We start from the raw sequence: 17174 nt of genomic DNA on the forward strand, positions 1-17174 counted from the left end.
GCAGTTGCCAGATTATTCGATTACACCCGAGCGCCCGCGGAGAGGGCTAAGTAAGCGCTCAGAAAGCGCCTCGGCCTATTGAACGCATGCCTGGACATGATAATATAGAGGCATCCGCGAACGGGCTATCGCTGTGAGAAGCTTGGTTCAAGGGGCATAACTGTGTATGGACTATCTATCAGATTCAATGTTTACAAAACATCCAGGTCACTGACTCATTTTTGTGCTGTCAAGTGGGGCTAACAACAGTCATCGGTCTAGTCAGGATAATAGACCTCCCTCCGTATTTCATTCGAAAACACTTTTATACAGGAATACTTTGATGACAAGAGAGTAAGGTAGACACTAATCATGGCACATTTAATGAGAAGAGTTTCGCAATATCCAGCACTTAAAGTTTGGCCGGGATGTGTTCGTTTCAGATCTACCGCGGAAGCAGGCTCGGTAAGGTACGAATTCGCGTCTGCTAAACCCTTCAATGACATGCCTCATAAGAAAGGATATCCTATCATCAACCATATGCCGGAATATATTCGAAGGCCAGGGAAAGCACATGAGATAATCAGTTCCCGACATCAAGAACTTGGGCCAATTTTCCGAGAAAAGAATGGAGTGTACGACAGCGTGTTTATGACGGACGTGGAGGCTTTGGGCGACTTTCTCCGCCAAGAGGGGAAATATCCAATGCGGCCAAAGATCCAGGTCTGGGACCAGTACAGAAAGGATTCGGGGGAGGCAGATGGCGTGCTTACTGCGTACGTAGGATCATTCATTCTGCTTTGTTCTAATCAGCAAGGTACCTCGCAATATGTGGTCATAATTACTCAACCATATTTGTTCAAATGGTAATGACATTTGATATAGGCGTAGATAGACTTATTGTTGGACTCAAGACATAATTGGTGATAGTTTAAAGTTTGACTTCAATTTATACACATGCACAAAAGTTAAGCGCCACCCACCATGTTTGTGAGCTGTTACTTTTAGCACTTAATGATGACTATTATAACGAGATGTACGATTGTTATAAGCCGTATATGTAAACCTCATGTAGTGCAAAAGTTGTCCCAAAGCAAGTTTATCTTGTGTTCCAAAAGAATATGAGCAGAAAGGAATTTTACCGAAGACCAGAAATTGAAGGATTAGAAAACATTGAAAAACTTTTTTTGTCATGTAACTGTCATGATATCAGCAGACCATATCAGGTGTCACATAGACACCCTAGGGAGTGCAGAGTCTATTGCAAGACAGAAACGTCAGTAACGTGTGTATGATCCACGGACATTGACCACAGCTTCAACCCTACGCCTCATACTCATTACAAATCGTTGAATGCTTCTCTGAGGCAAACGGATCCATTCTTCATGAAGTGCGGCTTCAAATCCAGCGAGATTTTGAACTGGGGGATCACGATGTCTAATTTTCTGGCCGAGAATGTCCCAGAGATGCTCAATCGGATCATTAAGATCCGGACTACAGGCCGGCCAAGGAAGAGTGGCAATAGTTTTCGTGACGCAAATAAGCCAAAACTGCCCGAGATCTGTGTGGTCTAGCATTGTCGTCCACGTAAACAGGTCTTGTCTGAAGAGGATGGTTGTCAAAATGAGGGACTACCACTGGACGAAGAACGGCATCTTGGTATTGTTGGCCATTCAGGTTTCCACGAATTGTCACCAGCGGAAGTTTGTAGCCGAAGGAAACACAACCCCATATCATGACAGACCCCCCCGCCACATGCTAAGGTCTTCTGGATGTTCCTTGGTGCAAAACGAGTGTTACGTTGCCTCCAAACACGTATTCGACCATCAACAGTTCGTAGCAGCATTCGACACTCGTCAGAACAATGGATCCTTCTCCAGTTGGCCAAGTTCCATCGACTACGGGCACGACACCATATCAGACGATTCCGCATGTGCTTCTCAGTCAGTTGAGGACGTTTTACTGGTCTTCTGGCGTTATAACCAGCCGCTCTGAGGCGATGCCTTACGGTCATCGTCGAGAGTCTCTGTCGGGTAATCCACAACAGTCTTAAATCTGTTGAAGTGGCAAATGGATTTCGTCTGACTATCCTGAAAAGACGTCTATCCACTCTGTTAGAGGTCTTTCTTGGCCTACCAGACCTATGCCTGTCATTGACATCATTGGTTTGACCATGTTTGACAATCAAACGAGTGATAACACTGTGATGACGACCCATTTGTCTTGCAATGGCCCTGCATGACATGCCAGCATTTTTCATGCCTATCACTTGCCATCTTTCAGCGTTCGTTAACTTTCTCCTCACCATGGCTGATTTTCAACCTCGGTTGGAAGGGGAATCTCACACAGGAGCAAAATGCAACCACGTGTCTGAAACTTGAATTCACTATTTATAGGGTAGGGGAACTGCAGCAACACGTAAAGCACGCTTTCCTTGTGGTATCTGGACAAATTTGGGTTCATGAAACTATGGAAGCCTAATTCAGTCATACATCATCATATTTCGTATTTCTGATTCCCACACGTGAAATCAAGAGACTATGAATAAGGTGGCGCTTAACTTTTGTGCATGTGTATATAAGTATCTTTTGACCTTGCTCCAAATTGTGAATTAACACATGTGTTTCGCGTTTTTCACCATATTTTAACTTGGAATTGACCTCGATAAACTATAGCGTTTTGACCATGTGCAAAATATCTCACAAAGTGCAATTATGGCCCTGTACACATCATCTCTTCCAAAGCACTGGGGATGCTGAACTTTTTGCAAGTATATGTTTCTTTTTATTATAACATCATATTTTGTTAAAATTAAGTGAATAATAATGTTAGGAATTTGACAGAAATCTTAGGAAATTAAAATGTCACAAACTTTCAATCTCGAGAACCACACGGCTTAGGTAAGGCTACGTGTGCGTCATGCCGGCTATAAGGAGATTGAAGGCTTCTTGAAAGGCTTTTTACTGCAGTAGACACAGCCCCCCCCCCCCCGATAATCGATAACAACAAATTAATGCAGACAAGTATTCTATATTCTGGTGTGTGTGTGTGTGTGTGTGTGTGTGTGTCGGTGCGTCGGTGTGTCGGTGTGTTCTTTGTTTAGTATTTAGTAACTTGTCCACATTATCATGGTTACTTGTGCAGAAATTATTGTATATACATGCTTACAGCAGCTTTTATCAGGTTGCTATCTTTGCTAGCATTTTAAACTTACTGCATTACTGAAACCGCCATAGAGCTTGAATATGTTGCATGCATCGCTAAACACCAAACAAACAACCTATGGGCCCTGTTCTACGGATGCAATCTTAATATGCTTTCGACATTTGAAGTACTTATTAATAAGTTCCTTTGGTTTCATTTGTATTAGTTTCCTACAGAAAGACGAAAAAAGAAAATACATTTAAATATTTATGGTATATTTACATATTTTTTCAAGGAGTCAATACATATACTCCCTGGTTTTATATGAACTTCACAGAGATGGTCAGGAATGGCAGCGCATGCGCAGTGTGGTAGACAAGCCAATGATGAAGATCAAGACGGTTGAGAGCTACGCTGACAGTTTCAACATTGTAGCTGCCGAGTTTCTGGACAGATTGGCAAGCATCAGGGGCCCGGATGGGGTTGTGGAACATATCGACGTGGAGCTCTTCAATTGGTCACTAGAATGTAAATAAGTGTTTCTTCACTACTTAACGAACGATAATCCCTGAGTTGACTGAATGAGAACTTCGCCTTTTTGTGTTTTGCGTAGTAATGTGTAACAGCGACAGTAATAAGATTATTAAGCAGCTCCCAGTCATTCATTTCTTTTTACCGATCTCACTATTAACTTTCAGCTATATGCACGCTACTGTACAACAAACGAATGGGGTGTTTAACTGACAACCGCAGCCCTGACAGTGAACAGTTTGTAAAGGCAGTTCGGTCTATGCTTGAGACGACCATTGAAATCGCAGTCTTTCCCCCATGGCTGGCCAAGATTGTCCGACCATCCAAGTACAGGGAATTTACTCATTCCTGGGACACAATCTTCCGAGTTGGTAGGTGAAACATCTGGTATAGCTTGACACAGTATTAATGATATGAGAGGAATTGGGAATGATTGTTTGTTTGTTTGTTTGTTGTTTAACAGTCAGCAATGTTCCAGCTCTATGCCGGCGGTCTGTAAATAATGGAATCTGCACCAGACAATCCAGTGATTAACATCATAAGCATCGATCCACGCAATTGGGATACGATGACATGCATCAACCAAGTCAGCGTGGCTGACCACCCGATCCTGTTAGTCGCCTCTTACGTCGAGCATAGTCGCCTTTTACGGCAAGCATAGTCGCATTTTACGGCAAGCTTGGGTTGCTGAAGACCTATTCTAACCCGGATCTCCACGGGTCAAAAATTCAAAATGTACTTATTGAACTATATGAGACAGAGAATGTGTTTGTAGATATTTGCAGATATGCTTACTCTAATGTCGTCATAACAGCAGGGGCACGGGTGGCCCAGTCGTCTAAGGCGAAGCGATTCGCTGTACAGACTTGCGTCCCTTGGGGATACGCCAGAAACCTATGATTGTGGGTTCGAATCCCTGTTCACCCCGATTATGTTTCTAGCTTTGTCAGCACCATACCCGTGCTCGTGGGTTTCACAGAAGTGGTAAACGTCTGAGACCAGCATCACTTCGGGCTTTCCTCCCACATTAAGCTGACACGCCGTGATATAACTGGAATAATGTTAAAAGCGGCGTTAAACCCAGCTCACTCACTCACTCACTCATAATAGCAGATGAGTGCACGGATAAGAGAACAGGTCTCATTGTGGCTACAATTCCATGGCAAGGATGGTCAGTTATCAATAAGACAAGATTATGTTGGATTTCGCCATGCCAAAAGTGTGAAGGGCGTTGCAATTTGTGATCTGCTGGTAAGGTTGCAATGCTATGTCGGGGCAGTAGCCTTGGCTGTAAAATTCAGTGGACTGCTAGCAAGAATAAAGAAAAATGTTCCTGATGCAAACTACATACATTGCATGCACAGGCATTTAACTTGGCTCTAATTCACAGCAGTGAAGATAATGTGTTCGGAATATGCTGTGCAAACTGTTGATTCGCTTTTGATTATTCAGCTTAACGCCTTCTTGCTTGCTCGGACGAGTTGTCTGAAAATGAACCAGTACAGGATCAGATGAAAAGGCGTACAAAACTGTACAATGTGTGAGACAAGATGGTCCAGGCGAACAGATCCTCTCTTTTCGTGCAGCCATTTGCCGTGGAGGTAGCTGCGCTTGAGTAATTGAAGGACGATAAAGAGCGCAACGCTGGACAACACCTAAATCCCAAATTGAGTTTATCATATCGCTTGTCGTAGCAGCGCATGTCCTAAGTAATATCATTCCGCTCACCAATTATCTACAGACGGTAGACACTGATCTCATGGAGGCAGTCACCGAAGCCAAAATCGTGATCTGCAGATTTCGTGAAGAGAGGAAGGATGACACTGTTTGGGCAGCACTGTGTGAACGTGCAGCGGTAACTGCTGGCCAGTTTGACATGTTGCCCAGTATTCCACGAAGGAATGTGTACCAGAGGAACAGGGCTATCCGTCCTGCTGAAACACCGTCAGATTATTAGAGTTTCACTCTATTTTGGTTTTGTCGACCACTTGATTACAGACATACCCAAAAGAGTTGTTCAAAATGAAGACAGCTTCTGTACGAGCTTCCTAGTGTTCAGCAATCTGACAAACCTCACCATTGATACCATGGATACAATCCTCAATGCTTACCACACAGATCTCACGGCAGAGACAGATAGGCAATCGTTTCAGGACGAAGTGACGAGTTGGAAGATCAGATGGAAATTAGCCGACGGTCGAAAACCTGTAGGGTTACTTGAGACACTCAGAGTTACAAATGCAGATTTGGACCCTGGTATCCACACAACACTGTCTTTGCTCATCACCATTCCATTATCATCAGCCTCAAGGGAACGATCATTCAGCGCCATGTGGAGAGTGAAGACCTATCTCAGATCCACAATGGCGGACTCCAGAATGTCTTCTCTTGCACTGCTTTATGTGCACAGAGACATTCCTGTGAGCACCGAGAGAGTCATCGAATAGTTTGCTGCTTTGACAAACGAGCGCATTGACTTGATGACGATACACAATGGGGTTTCTACATCATGTCTCGAATGACACGACGTCCTGACGTGACTTTCTCAAGCAGGAAACTCCTCTATGACTCTCCCTCACCCCATCTTCCATCATGCCAAATAATTGGGCACCAAACTTATCTGTAATAATACTTAATAACTATTCCTAATTTCTGGTGATGCAATGATTGAACATTATTAAATGACATGTAAAATAATGGTCAACGACAATTATTTATAGATATTCAATGAAAAATGAATTTTACAGCCTGATTCTTTGGTTATATTTGTGACAAGATCAATAAATAGCAGTAAGTTGCATATCCTGCGATCTATACAAGCAACATTTTCTGGGAGGGGCTTTCACCCAGTCATCCACAGAAAACTCAAGCGCTTTGCGCTCTCGCTTTTGACCGCTATGCGATCTCACAGTAACGCTGTTCAATTTGTTCCCTACACGTAATAGAATGCACCAAATGTGCTTACAGTTTATGATGGAAACACATTCCAAAACATGTTTTGTATGTGTTAACATTCTTAACACATATTTTACACTGTGGTTTAAGTTGTGAATTATACTAATTTAATAAGTACTATTTACTAATCTTAAGCATATTCGTGCCATCTACCAGGCAGGGTAGTAAATTCGTTGTTTACTAACCTTCTGGTTGATGTGACTAATTATGTTAGTAGAATTCACTAGACCTTTTTCTCAGCGTGCCTATCTTGTCACTACTCGTATAGTCCTTGGGCGGTGGGGTAGCCAGTTCTATTCCCCACATGGGTACAATTTTTTGAAGAACATGTCTGGTGTCCCCGGCATAATAATAATGCTGGAATATTGCTAAAAGCGGCGTAAAAACCATACTCACTATAGTCCTACTAAGTGTATGTATGTAACTGTGGTACAACATGTGTTCCAGCCCGACAGTGTGTGGACGAAGCTATGGTTAAACTGAAGTCAAAGACCGTGGACGAGGAAGAGGTTGGCTTCCTGGAGTACCTGCTTCTGAAGGACACAATTTCCACCAAAGAAATCTACGCCAACGTCACAGAGTTAAATACTGGGGCAGTCGACACGGTCAGTTATACATTTTACTGTTCAAAGACTTCCATATCGCGACTAAGCCGGGTATAATCATATGTTAAGGTTATTTATCACAAGAGTAGAATCTCAAGTGAAATGGACCGCCTCCGTGGTCTAATGGTAGAGCGTCCGCCCGGAGAGCGGAGAGGGGTCATACCAAAAGACGTTAAAAGATGGTACTTGTTGTTACCCTGTCTGGCGCTCGGCATTAAGGGGCTAAAACAAGGACTGGTCGGCTCGGAGTCAGTATACTGTGTCTGAGTGGGGTATTCATGTCAAACTGCGGCATGGTATCTCAGTGTGCTAGCACTATAAATCGGCATCAGTCCGGACTAGTACAAGCAGTAACACACACATACACGTGCATGCACGTCGCTATATAAGTGCAATAATCTTGGACGCGACGTTAAACCCCTTTTCACCTCACCTCACCTCAAGTGAAATGACACTTTGTTCTTAGCTGACACTGCGGTTTTCCGAGTACGATCATGAATATCAGACAATTACCAGAATATTTAGCTTTAAGTATAATGGTTGATATTATGAGCAACGATCCACGCTGTCGGGGTACGATGACATGTAAAAAAACCAGTCGACGAACCTGACCACCCTATCAATATGTAAGGGCCAGCGTGGGTTGCTGGGGACACTTTCTTAAAAGGAATTACCATGTGGGGTATAACTGTCAGAACCTGGTACTCGACAGATGTCAGAAAACTGTATATCCTCAAAACTTTATATGAATGTTTTGAACATCCAGCACAGTGTGACCTCAATGAGGAGATGGTGTGATTGTTGCGTCAAGGCACACAGTGGATACACTCGCTACTTACTGTGTGAATGTGCCTCTAAGGTGGGGTGAAATGGGATAATTGTACTTAAAAAGTGACGTGCAAACACGTGTGTGTGTGTGTGTGTGTTTGTGACTGCTTGTACTAGTCCGGACTGATGCCGATTTACAGTGCTAGCCCACTGAAGTACCATGCCGCAGTTTAATTTGAATACCTCACTCAGACACAGTACACTGACTCCGAGCCGAACAGTCCTTGTTTTAGCCACTTAATGTCGAGCGCCAGGCAGGGTAACAATAAGTACCATCTTTTAACGTCTTTTGGTATAACAAGGCCGGTGATCGAATCCTGGACCTTCCGCTCTCCGGGCGGACGCTCTACCACTAGACCACGGAGGCGGTCGAATGTGCCTCTGAATCTGAACCCCCTCGTGTGACCTGACTCAGTTGCGTGTGACAGAAGCGCTCTTCACACGGACTGTTGCTCGTTACCCGCCTTCTGACATTGTTTCATCCATGGAAGTATATTTGTTGTCCAATTCTCAATTTGACTTTTGCGTGTGATTATATATTTCCCCTCATTTTTATACTTCATCTGTTCACGATTGTTCGCTGAATAAAGTGTGTCATCCTTTACAGACGTCAAACACTATACAGTTCATCCTGTATGAAATCGCCAAGAACCCGGATGTTCAGAAGAAGCTGAGGGAGGAGCTAGAGCTGTCGGTGCCCCCTGGGGAAATGCCCACCCCCGCACATCTCAGGTCCATGCCCTACCTGAAGGCAGTTATCAAGGAAACGCTCAGGTAAGATCAACCAAGGAGTCGTGGCATAATTCCAAATGAGAACATAACTTTTTAAATTAACACAAGTTCATATTGTTCTCCAGAAAGAAAAATAAGTGAATATGTCATTTTTAGGTTGTACCCTGTTGGGAGCTTCGTCGGTCGAGTGGTCCCGGATGATATTGTTGTCATGGGATACCAGGTGCCAAAAGGGGTAGGTACACATCCGGAAAATCTTTTTTGTTTACTTCAGTGTGAAAGACTTGAGTTTTCTGAAATTGAGAAAAGTGATATTGTCATTGCAGTGAACATTACACTTTGACGAAACTATTGTCATACAAGAGTTACCTCCTCGCGAATTGTCTCCCTTTATCGTAAGTGTCTTCTAGCCCGTACACAAACTGTTGACTTTCTTTTAAATTAGTCCCACAAGGCAAAATAATGACAGATGATCATTTATGGAATTAATATCGCATCTTGACCTTTGACATTTTATTACTTGACCAGCGTGTAATCTTTCGCTTCCAACAGCGATCTCGTAGATTTCAAGAATATGTTTTGTTGAGGTTGATTTTGTATATTATCTTAGCTAAATGTATCATTAAGAATTTTTGAAATACTTCCTTTCACATTTGTTTATAGGTTTTAACCTACCCCGTGTGTTAGGTAGGGAGAATTTACGTTTCATGATTTTACTTTTGAAATGTAACAATTTAATTTTGCGGCACACGGCACTCGTGAAAACATCTGCTTTCTCTCCTCTTACGACAAGCATGGTTTGGTGAAGACCAATTCTAACCCTGCTCTTTACGGGGGCTGAAGTTGAATGATTCGACATATTATGTACAAGTATATAATAGACAGTAGTTAGTTTCAAGAGACCGCCTTCGTGGTCTTGTGGTAGAGCATCCGCCCGGAGAGCGGAAGGTTCAGGGTTCGATCCCCGGCCGCGTCATACCAAAAGACGTTAAAAGATGGCACTTGTTGTTACCCTGTCTGGCGCTCGGCATTAAGGGGCTAAAACAAGGACTGGTCGGCTCGGAGGCATGGTATCTCAGTGAGCTAGCACTATAAATCGGCATCAGTCCGGACTAGTACAAGCAGCCACACACACACACGTGCATGCACGTCTCTATATAAGTGCAATAATCTTGGTCGTGACGTTAAACCAAGTTTCACCTCACCTCACCTAGTTTCAACAATGCAACTTACATATCCCGACAGTATAAGATGTAAACTTTAGTTCGGATGACGCGACCAGTGATCAGTGATGTGGGTATAGAGTTAAACATACAAGTGTGTACGGCCGAAGATCGATATTTCATGTTTCAGAAAATGATAGCGTCGTCGTTATATGTCACTGGTCGACATCCGTCAATGTACGATGACCCCTTGACCTTCCGCCCTGAACGCTGGATGAGAGAATCAAGAAAGGACGGCGAGAAACCTTCGGCATTCTCACATCTTCCGTTTGGCTTCGGACCAAGAATGTGTCTAGGTGAGTGTGAACTTGTGACAAAGTTAATGCTACGGGCCATTTCTATTACGAAGCGATTCCTAATCTCCGAAATTTATTGTATAAAGTATGTGTTGAATGTCCTTTGAAGAAATATACCGAGTTATATGCGAAATACAAATGTATATTCTTGATTCATTAATGTAGTTTTCAGAAGGTAGCACATGACGTATGTATGTATGTATGTGTGTGTGTGTGTGTGTGTGTGTGTGTGTGTGTGTGTGTGTGTGTGTGTGCGTGCGTGCGTGTGCGTGCGTGCGTGCGTTCGTGCGTTCGTGTACTAGTCACGACTAATGTCAGTTTTATAGTGCTAGCCAAAGGAGATACGATGCTGAAGCATAGCAAGCTCCGACGTCCATATAGTTTGGCGTTCTCACTCCATGGAATGAACTCTCACAAAGTGAAAGTCAATTCTTAAGTATTCAGCTGACCAATCGGCATCGAGATCTTTCCTCCCTTATTGTTAAAGAGGGGGCACGGGTGGCCCAGTCGTCTAAGGCGCCGCGATTCGCTGGGCAGAGTTGCGTCCTATAGAAACCTATGATTGTGGGTTCGAATCTCTCTTCGCCCCTCTAGGTTTGTCAGCACCATACCCGTGCTCGTGGGATTTTTACCAAAGTGGTAAACGTCTGAGATCTGCATCACTTCGAGCTTTCCTCCCACATCAAGCTGACATGCTGTGATATAACTGAAATAATGTTAAAAGCGGCGTTAAACCTAACTCCCTCTCTCACTCACTCCAAACACGTGTCTAAGGAATAATAAGCAGAAAATATGTTTTGTTTCAGAAAAATGTCGCTGTACCCAGAATTAAGTTTGCTCTACCCCCATGTGCAGTGTAATATAGTCTTTCTCTGAACTATTGTAGTTAAAGCACGAGGACGCTGGCGTCCTTTGACATTATAATAGTTCAGGGCAAAACTATAATTAATTACACTACACATGGGAGGAGTGCAAACTTTATTACTTTTTTAGGATGCCGTATTTAAGACTAACCTTTTGTATCTTTGGAGCTGGGTTTAAAGGTCCGCCTACTTGCCTGCACCCTGACGTTAAGAGACATTATATTTTAAAAATAATACAACACTACTAAAATGGGTAGTTTTTATATATATATTTTTATATATGTCATTATCCGTGTGGTTAGCTATAAAGACACCCAGCACTAAGTAGGATCCTTTAATTTAAGGTTTTTGTATTAATTTGCTTCAGTTTAAATACGTGACTCGAAACATTCCACGAGTGTATTGTAGGGCCGAGCTAACACAAAGCAAGTTAACATAAAGTTCGGTGTTGCTGGTTATTGTGAGTAGAGGTGTTGTACAAGTTGCTACTTTGTGTCCACCACTAATGTTAGCACACTGCAGTAACTGCAAATACTGTGCCTACCGAGCTGGTTGCGCAACTTGATACGGTAACCGACGTGAATATGGCGTGATATGGCGTCGCCGTGTGACGAACATGGTGGAGGAAGAGTAACAGGGGACGTTTTATTTTACTGTTAAATTGCCGTAGGCTGAGCTACAGGTGTAGATGTGGTTAAAAAACTTTTCAAGATTGCTCATTCCCTTGTCCGGAGAGACATACATTATGCCCAGGGCACCAACGCCCGTCTCGGACAATATTTGTGATTGCTGTGACACGGACATAACGGTATTCTGAACAGCGCCATGACGTCAGTTAGACGTAACTCAATAAATGTACTTCATCGGAGGATATAAGATAGCTACGCGATAAATCGCAGAGTGAGTGAGTGAGTGAGTATGGTTTTACGCCGCTTTTAGCAATATTCCAGCAATTTTACGGCGGGGGACACCAGAAATGGGCTTCACACATTGTGATGTCGGGAATCGAACCCGGGTCTTTGGCGTGACGGGCGAACGCTTTTAACCACTAGGCTACCCGACCGCCCCATAAATCGCTGAGAGCAGTGAAGAACGAAGCGTGGTTTATGCCCCTCATGGTGTATTTTAATGTGCGCGCGCAACGTTATTTTTTAGAGGGAAGTGTCCGGTGAGTTGTTATCCGAAGATGTAGCTGGGGTACGCTGATAAACGCACTGGCCGAACGATCACATCCCTGCAGTGTTTTATTGTACGATAAACAACTCCCACTCCCGTCTTAAATATAGTACAGTCGGCGCCTTTGATCTGTAGGCGAAGCATCTTGGAATAATGTTACGAGGTATGCTGCTTATCGTACCTTGATATTTGGTGTTTAGGTCGACGTGTTGCGGAACTGGAAATACAGCTGTTAATTTCTCAGGTGAGTAATAGCTTTTTGTACGTGAGTGTTTGTGTCGTACGAAACTATGTGTTATGTATGTACACACTTAATACTTAGGATCCCTGTGAAGATTCCGGGTAAGAATTGGTCTTCAGCAACCTCTGCTAGTCGCAAGAGGCGACTTAACAGGATCGGGTGGTCAGGCTCGTATCCCAATTGCGTGGATCAATGCTCATGATATTAATCACTGGATTGTCTGGTACTGGCTCGATTATTTACAGACCGCAGTCATAAACCAGTAAAATTGCTGAGGGCGGCCTTAAACAACAAATAAACAAACAAATGTTTTGAAGAATTAATGTTTTGGGTTTGTTTTTTGTTGTTTAACGCCGCACTCAGCAATATTCCAGCTATATGACGGCGGTCTGTAAATAATCGAGTCTGGACCAGACAATCCACATGTTTCATGTCAAAATGCGCATAATTTCATATACATGTACATGGTGTTTCAAATCAAGTGTTTTTTACACTTTTGAAAGCTATATTCCAAGATTGTGAGTGGATCCAAACGACATGACACACTTAGCGGGAGGTCATTTGTCACAACGACGTACCCAGTGTGAGGTCAATGGGTCACAACGACATGACGTACTCGGTGGGAAGTCATTGGGTCGCGAGATGACGTACCCAGTGTGAGGTCAAAGGGTCACAACGACATGACGTACTCGGTGGGAGGTCATATGGTCACGAGATGACGTACTGAGTGGGAGGTCAGGGTCACAACGAGATGACGTACTCAGGAGGAGGTCATAGGGTCACAACGTGATGACGTACTCGGAGGTCATAGGTCACAACGAGATGACGTACTCAGTAGGAGGTCATAGGGTCACAACGAGATGACGTACTCAGTAGGAGGTCATAGGGTCACAACGAGATGACGTACTCAGTAGGAGGTCATATGGTCACAACGAGATAACATACTAAGTGGGGGGTCACAGCGTTTATAGTCCTTGCCCACAATGCCGCAGTTTAGCATGGATACCCCACTCAAAGCCGACCAGGTTTTTTATCCCCTTATTCCCGAGTGCCAGGCAGGGTAACAGCCAGTACCTTCTTTTAACGTCTTTTGGTTTGACGCGGACCACCAAACTTCCACTCTCCGACACGTCGCTTTATAAGTGCAATAATCTTGGACGCGACGTTAACCCCCATTTCACCTCACCTCCACTCTCCGGGCAGACGCTCTCTCCTCTAGACAAGTGAGATCACAGGACAGAAACCCTGTATGTTTTTACTTCGAGCCTCTTCTTAGCGAATATGATTTTAATTTGTTATAAAAGTAAACATTAATCTAAAATGTTATTCGGTGAGCTACAGAGCTCATGGATCTACTTATTTTGTTTCGTCAGATGTTACAGAGATTTGATCTGGTGCAATGCGACCAGCCTCCGCCTGACCTTCTCCAGTTTGTGGTGACCAGACCAAAGGATCCTGTCAAGGTGAAATTCGTGGACAGACAACCTGCGACAGCCTGATGACGTGGAGTTACATACGTCACAGAGAAACAACATTACAATGGGGTCAATGAAATAAGAATATGATCACATGACCGGAGGATGCATCACACATTGTGATCACATGACCGGAAGATTCATCAAATAACATTGTGATTTGGAGCCCATGTATCCATGACAACTCCAGGATTCACTTATCTGGACTTCCCAAATCATTCTAGACATAGGTTGGCCTCCTTTTTCTATTTATTCTCTCTGGTCTAGGAGACAGACCAACCAATCATAAACGACTATAGCCAAATTCCCAAGACCTAAAGATTCGATTCCTCAAACTGCAAAAATGTGTGAAGCCCATTCTTAAGTAAAAGACATATGTTGTTACTAGTATGTGTGTTTTTAAGCTGGTTTTAGGAAACGAATGCGATTTTCACAAAGTTGGTTGGTTTTGGTTGTTGGTCTGTATCGAGGAATTAGGATAATCTGCATTACGTAGTATAGACGTGCTTATATAAATTAACATATGGCTTTATCATAATAATAGGGACTACGGATGGCCCGGTTATCTAAGGGTGGTTGGGTTGTTTGTTGTTTAACGCCGCACTCGGCAATATTCCAGCTATATGACGGCGGTCTGTAAATAATCGAGTCTGGACCAGACAATCCAGTGATTAATATCATGAGCATCGATCCACGCAATCGGGATCGATGACATGCATCAACCAAGTCAGCGAGCCTGACCACCCGATCCCGTTAGTCGCCTTTTACGACAAGCATAGTCGCCTTTTACGACAAGCATGGGTTGCTGAAGACCTCTTCCCTACCCCGGAATCTTCACTGGTCTTTCACAAAGTAACATTCTGTAATTCATATGATAACTTTCAGTACAACACAGACATTAGTTCTTTTTCAATCTAAGATCTTAGTTTGACACGCTGATAAACATAGTCCATAGTCATATATATATATATTACTAGTTCATGAACATGCAGCTAAACTGCTTTTCACCTATCATCAGATTGTAGCAAGGTAACACCAGTCTGGCTAGAGCTTCAAAGTTGGCTTCAAGGTAGATTTGAATGAAGACTTATTTTTTCTAGGCAGCAACTTCTTCATGGTCCTTGTCACAGAAATAACAACCCCAAAATAGTAATTCAAATTATCATATTCAAGTATAAATCCACTAGTCTTAACTAACTTTCCCGTCTTGCAGACTCTACAAATGCCATGTCCTTCAACCATCTTAAGTTCCAGAATTGACTACTCTTATCAATTCTGGTCATTGTGTCATAATATATTACTTTCTAATGTTCTTTGAAAACTTTGTATCATTTTTGCAATTTACATGTCACCCTGTACACCCTGTACAAAAATGCAACAAAAATAAAAAAATGTAAAGAAAATACAAATAATTTGAAATATATACAAGAATGGCATGTGCACGTCTCTTACATTTTTTATTTCAAAATCTTGAACTTAAGAAGGAATCTTTTCAAGTGTATTTATGTTCGACGTTTCTTGAGGTTTTTGATTATTTTTGTATATTATTATATAAGTATAAGAGGTTTCAGTGGGTCTCGGCGTTTTTGATAGGACATACTATTATTTTCACGGATGTTTTAGAGTGACTGGAACTGTTGATATGTTGTTGACAAACGTTGTGTGAATGCCATATGCATATATCCTATTATAAAATAAACCTACACACAATAGATTCAGTTTGTTGAATTGTGTCGACGTTTTACATACAAACATGGCCATCTCGTTGGCAGTTCCTCACCAGCCGTGGGGGGCGGGGGTCACGGGGGGCCAAGTCGTCTAAGGCGCCGCGATTCGCTGTGCAGAGTTGCGTCCCTTGGGCACGCCAGAAACCTATGATTGTGGGTTCGAATCCCGCTCACCTCGATTATGTTTCAAGGTTTGTCAGCAGCATACCCGTGCTCTCGTGTTTCACCGAAGTGGTAAACGTCTGAGACCTGCATCACTTCGGGCGTTCCTCCCACATTAAGCTGACACGCCGTGATATAACTGGAATATGTTTTGTTTCAGAAAAATGTCGCCGTACCAAGCAATACTCCCACCCTGTCCACCTTCCACCGGCATTAACAAAATCATTGAACTAAGATTTACCTTATGTTGAAGGATACGCGTATGTAAGCTGCTCGTATCAAGATGTGTTTGAGATGGGAAAGATTGGATACATATATGATTAACTGTACTTGTAGCATTTAATCACAATCATCGATACTGTGCCTAATGCAGTGACATTGATGTTAACATTTGATATTTTAACTTGTCATCGAATCATTGCCACGGCAAATTGACAATAGTAATGCGTCAATACTTCTATCAGTTTATCCAACCCTACTTAGCAGAAACCTTAATCAACTAAACAGTGACCGAGCGATTTTAGCTAAACGCCGCTTTGAACAGTATTTCAGTTACATCATGATGTATCACCTTCATGTTTGTTTGTTTGTTGTTTAACGCCGCACTCTGCAACAGGCGAGACTTTCTTCAAATAGTAGAACAATTAAAATCTGTAAAGAACAAATAACTGTAGTTTTCGGTAAACGTGTTTATCAAAGACATGTGCAAGACCGACGGCACAAGCCTAACACTGCATCCCTGCAATGCATTCAGGGGGCGGTCGGGTAGCCTAGTGGTTAAAGCGTTCGCTCGTCACGCCGAAAACACGGGTTCGATTCCCGACATAGATACAATGTGTGAAGCCCATTTCTGGTGTACCTGGCCGCGATATTTCTGGAATATTTCTAAAAACGGCGTAAAACCATACTCACTCACTCAATACATTCAGATAACGTCTTGATATTAAATACTTTTCTTGTAGTTGTGCTCAACTTCTCCTACGAATAGTTTTAATAATAATCTGTAAACCAAAGTATGAATAATGTCTGTCCTAACAGATACGTCTCAATACAACCGAGTCATTCCCCTCTCTATCTGGTCCACAACCGTTATTCAGCGACACCACAAAGGCTCGAGACCGGATTAAGAACGCAGTACTCAACAGGGCTGCACTCAACAGTATTCAGTACCGTATATCATCCAATAGGCTCAGTTATCTTTCACCCATATTCATGACCCGACATTGATGACAGACCT

General features: G+C 42.9%; 1 protein-coding gene across 1 annotated transcript; it reads left to right on the plus strand.

The window, feature by feature from the left end:
* The first annotated feature begins 131 nt into the window (after positions 1 to 131).
* On the plus strand, positions 132 to 14752 carry LOC124119245 (1,25-dihydroxyvitamin D(3) 24-hydroxylase, mitochondrial-like). Its single transcript, XM_046481691.2, has 9 exons — positions 132 to 755; positions 3461 to 3651; positions 3822 to 4025; positions 7057 to 7214; positions 8650 to 8816; positions 8931 to 9009; positions 10128 to 10293; positions 12533 to 12576; positions 13947 to 14752. Exons 1-9 carry the CDS (start codon positions 352 to 354, stop codon positions 14070 to 14072), a joined length of 1539 nt encoding a protein of 512 aa, XP_046337647.2. The 5' UTR covers positions 132 to 351; the 3' UTR covers positions 14073 to 14752.
* The last annotated feature ends 2422 nt before the right edge of the window (positions 14753 to 17174 follow it).

The sequence above is a fragment of the Haliotis rufescens genome, unplaced genomic scaffold, assembly GCF_023055435.1.
Source record: "Haliotis rufescens isolate VD_foot unplaced genomic scaffold, xgHalRufe1.0.p SCAF_3, whole genome shotgun sequence".
NCBI lineage: Eukaryota > Metazoa > Mollusca > Gastropoda > Lepetellida > Haliotidae > Haliotis > Haliotis rufescens.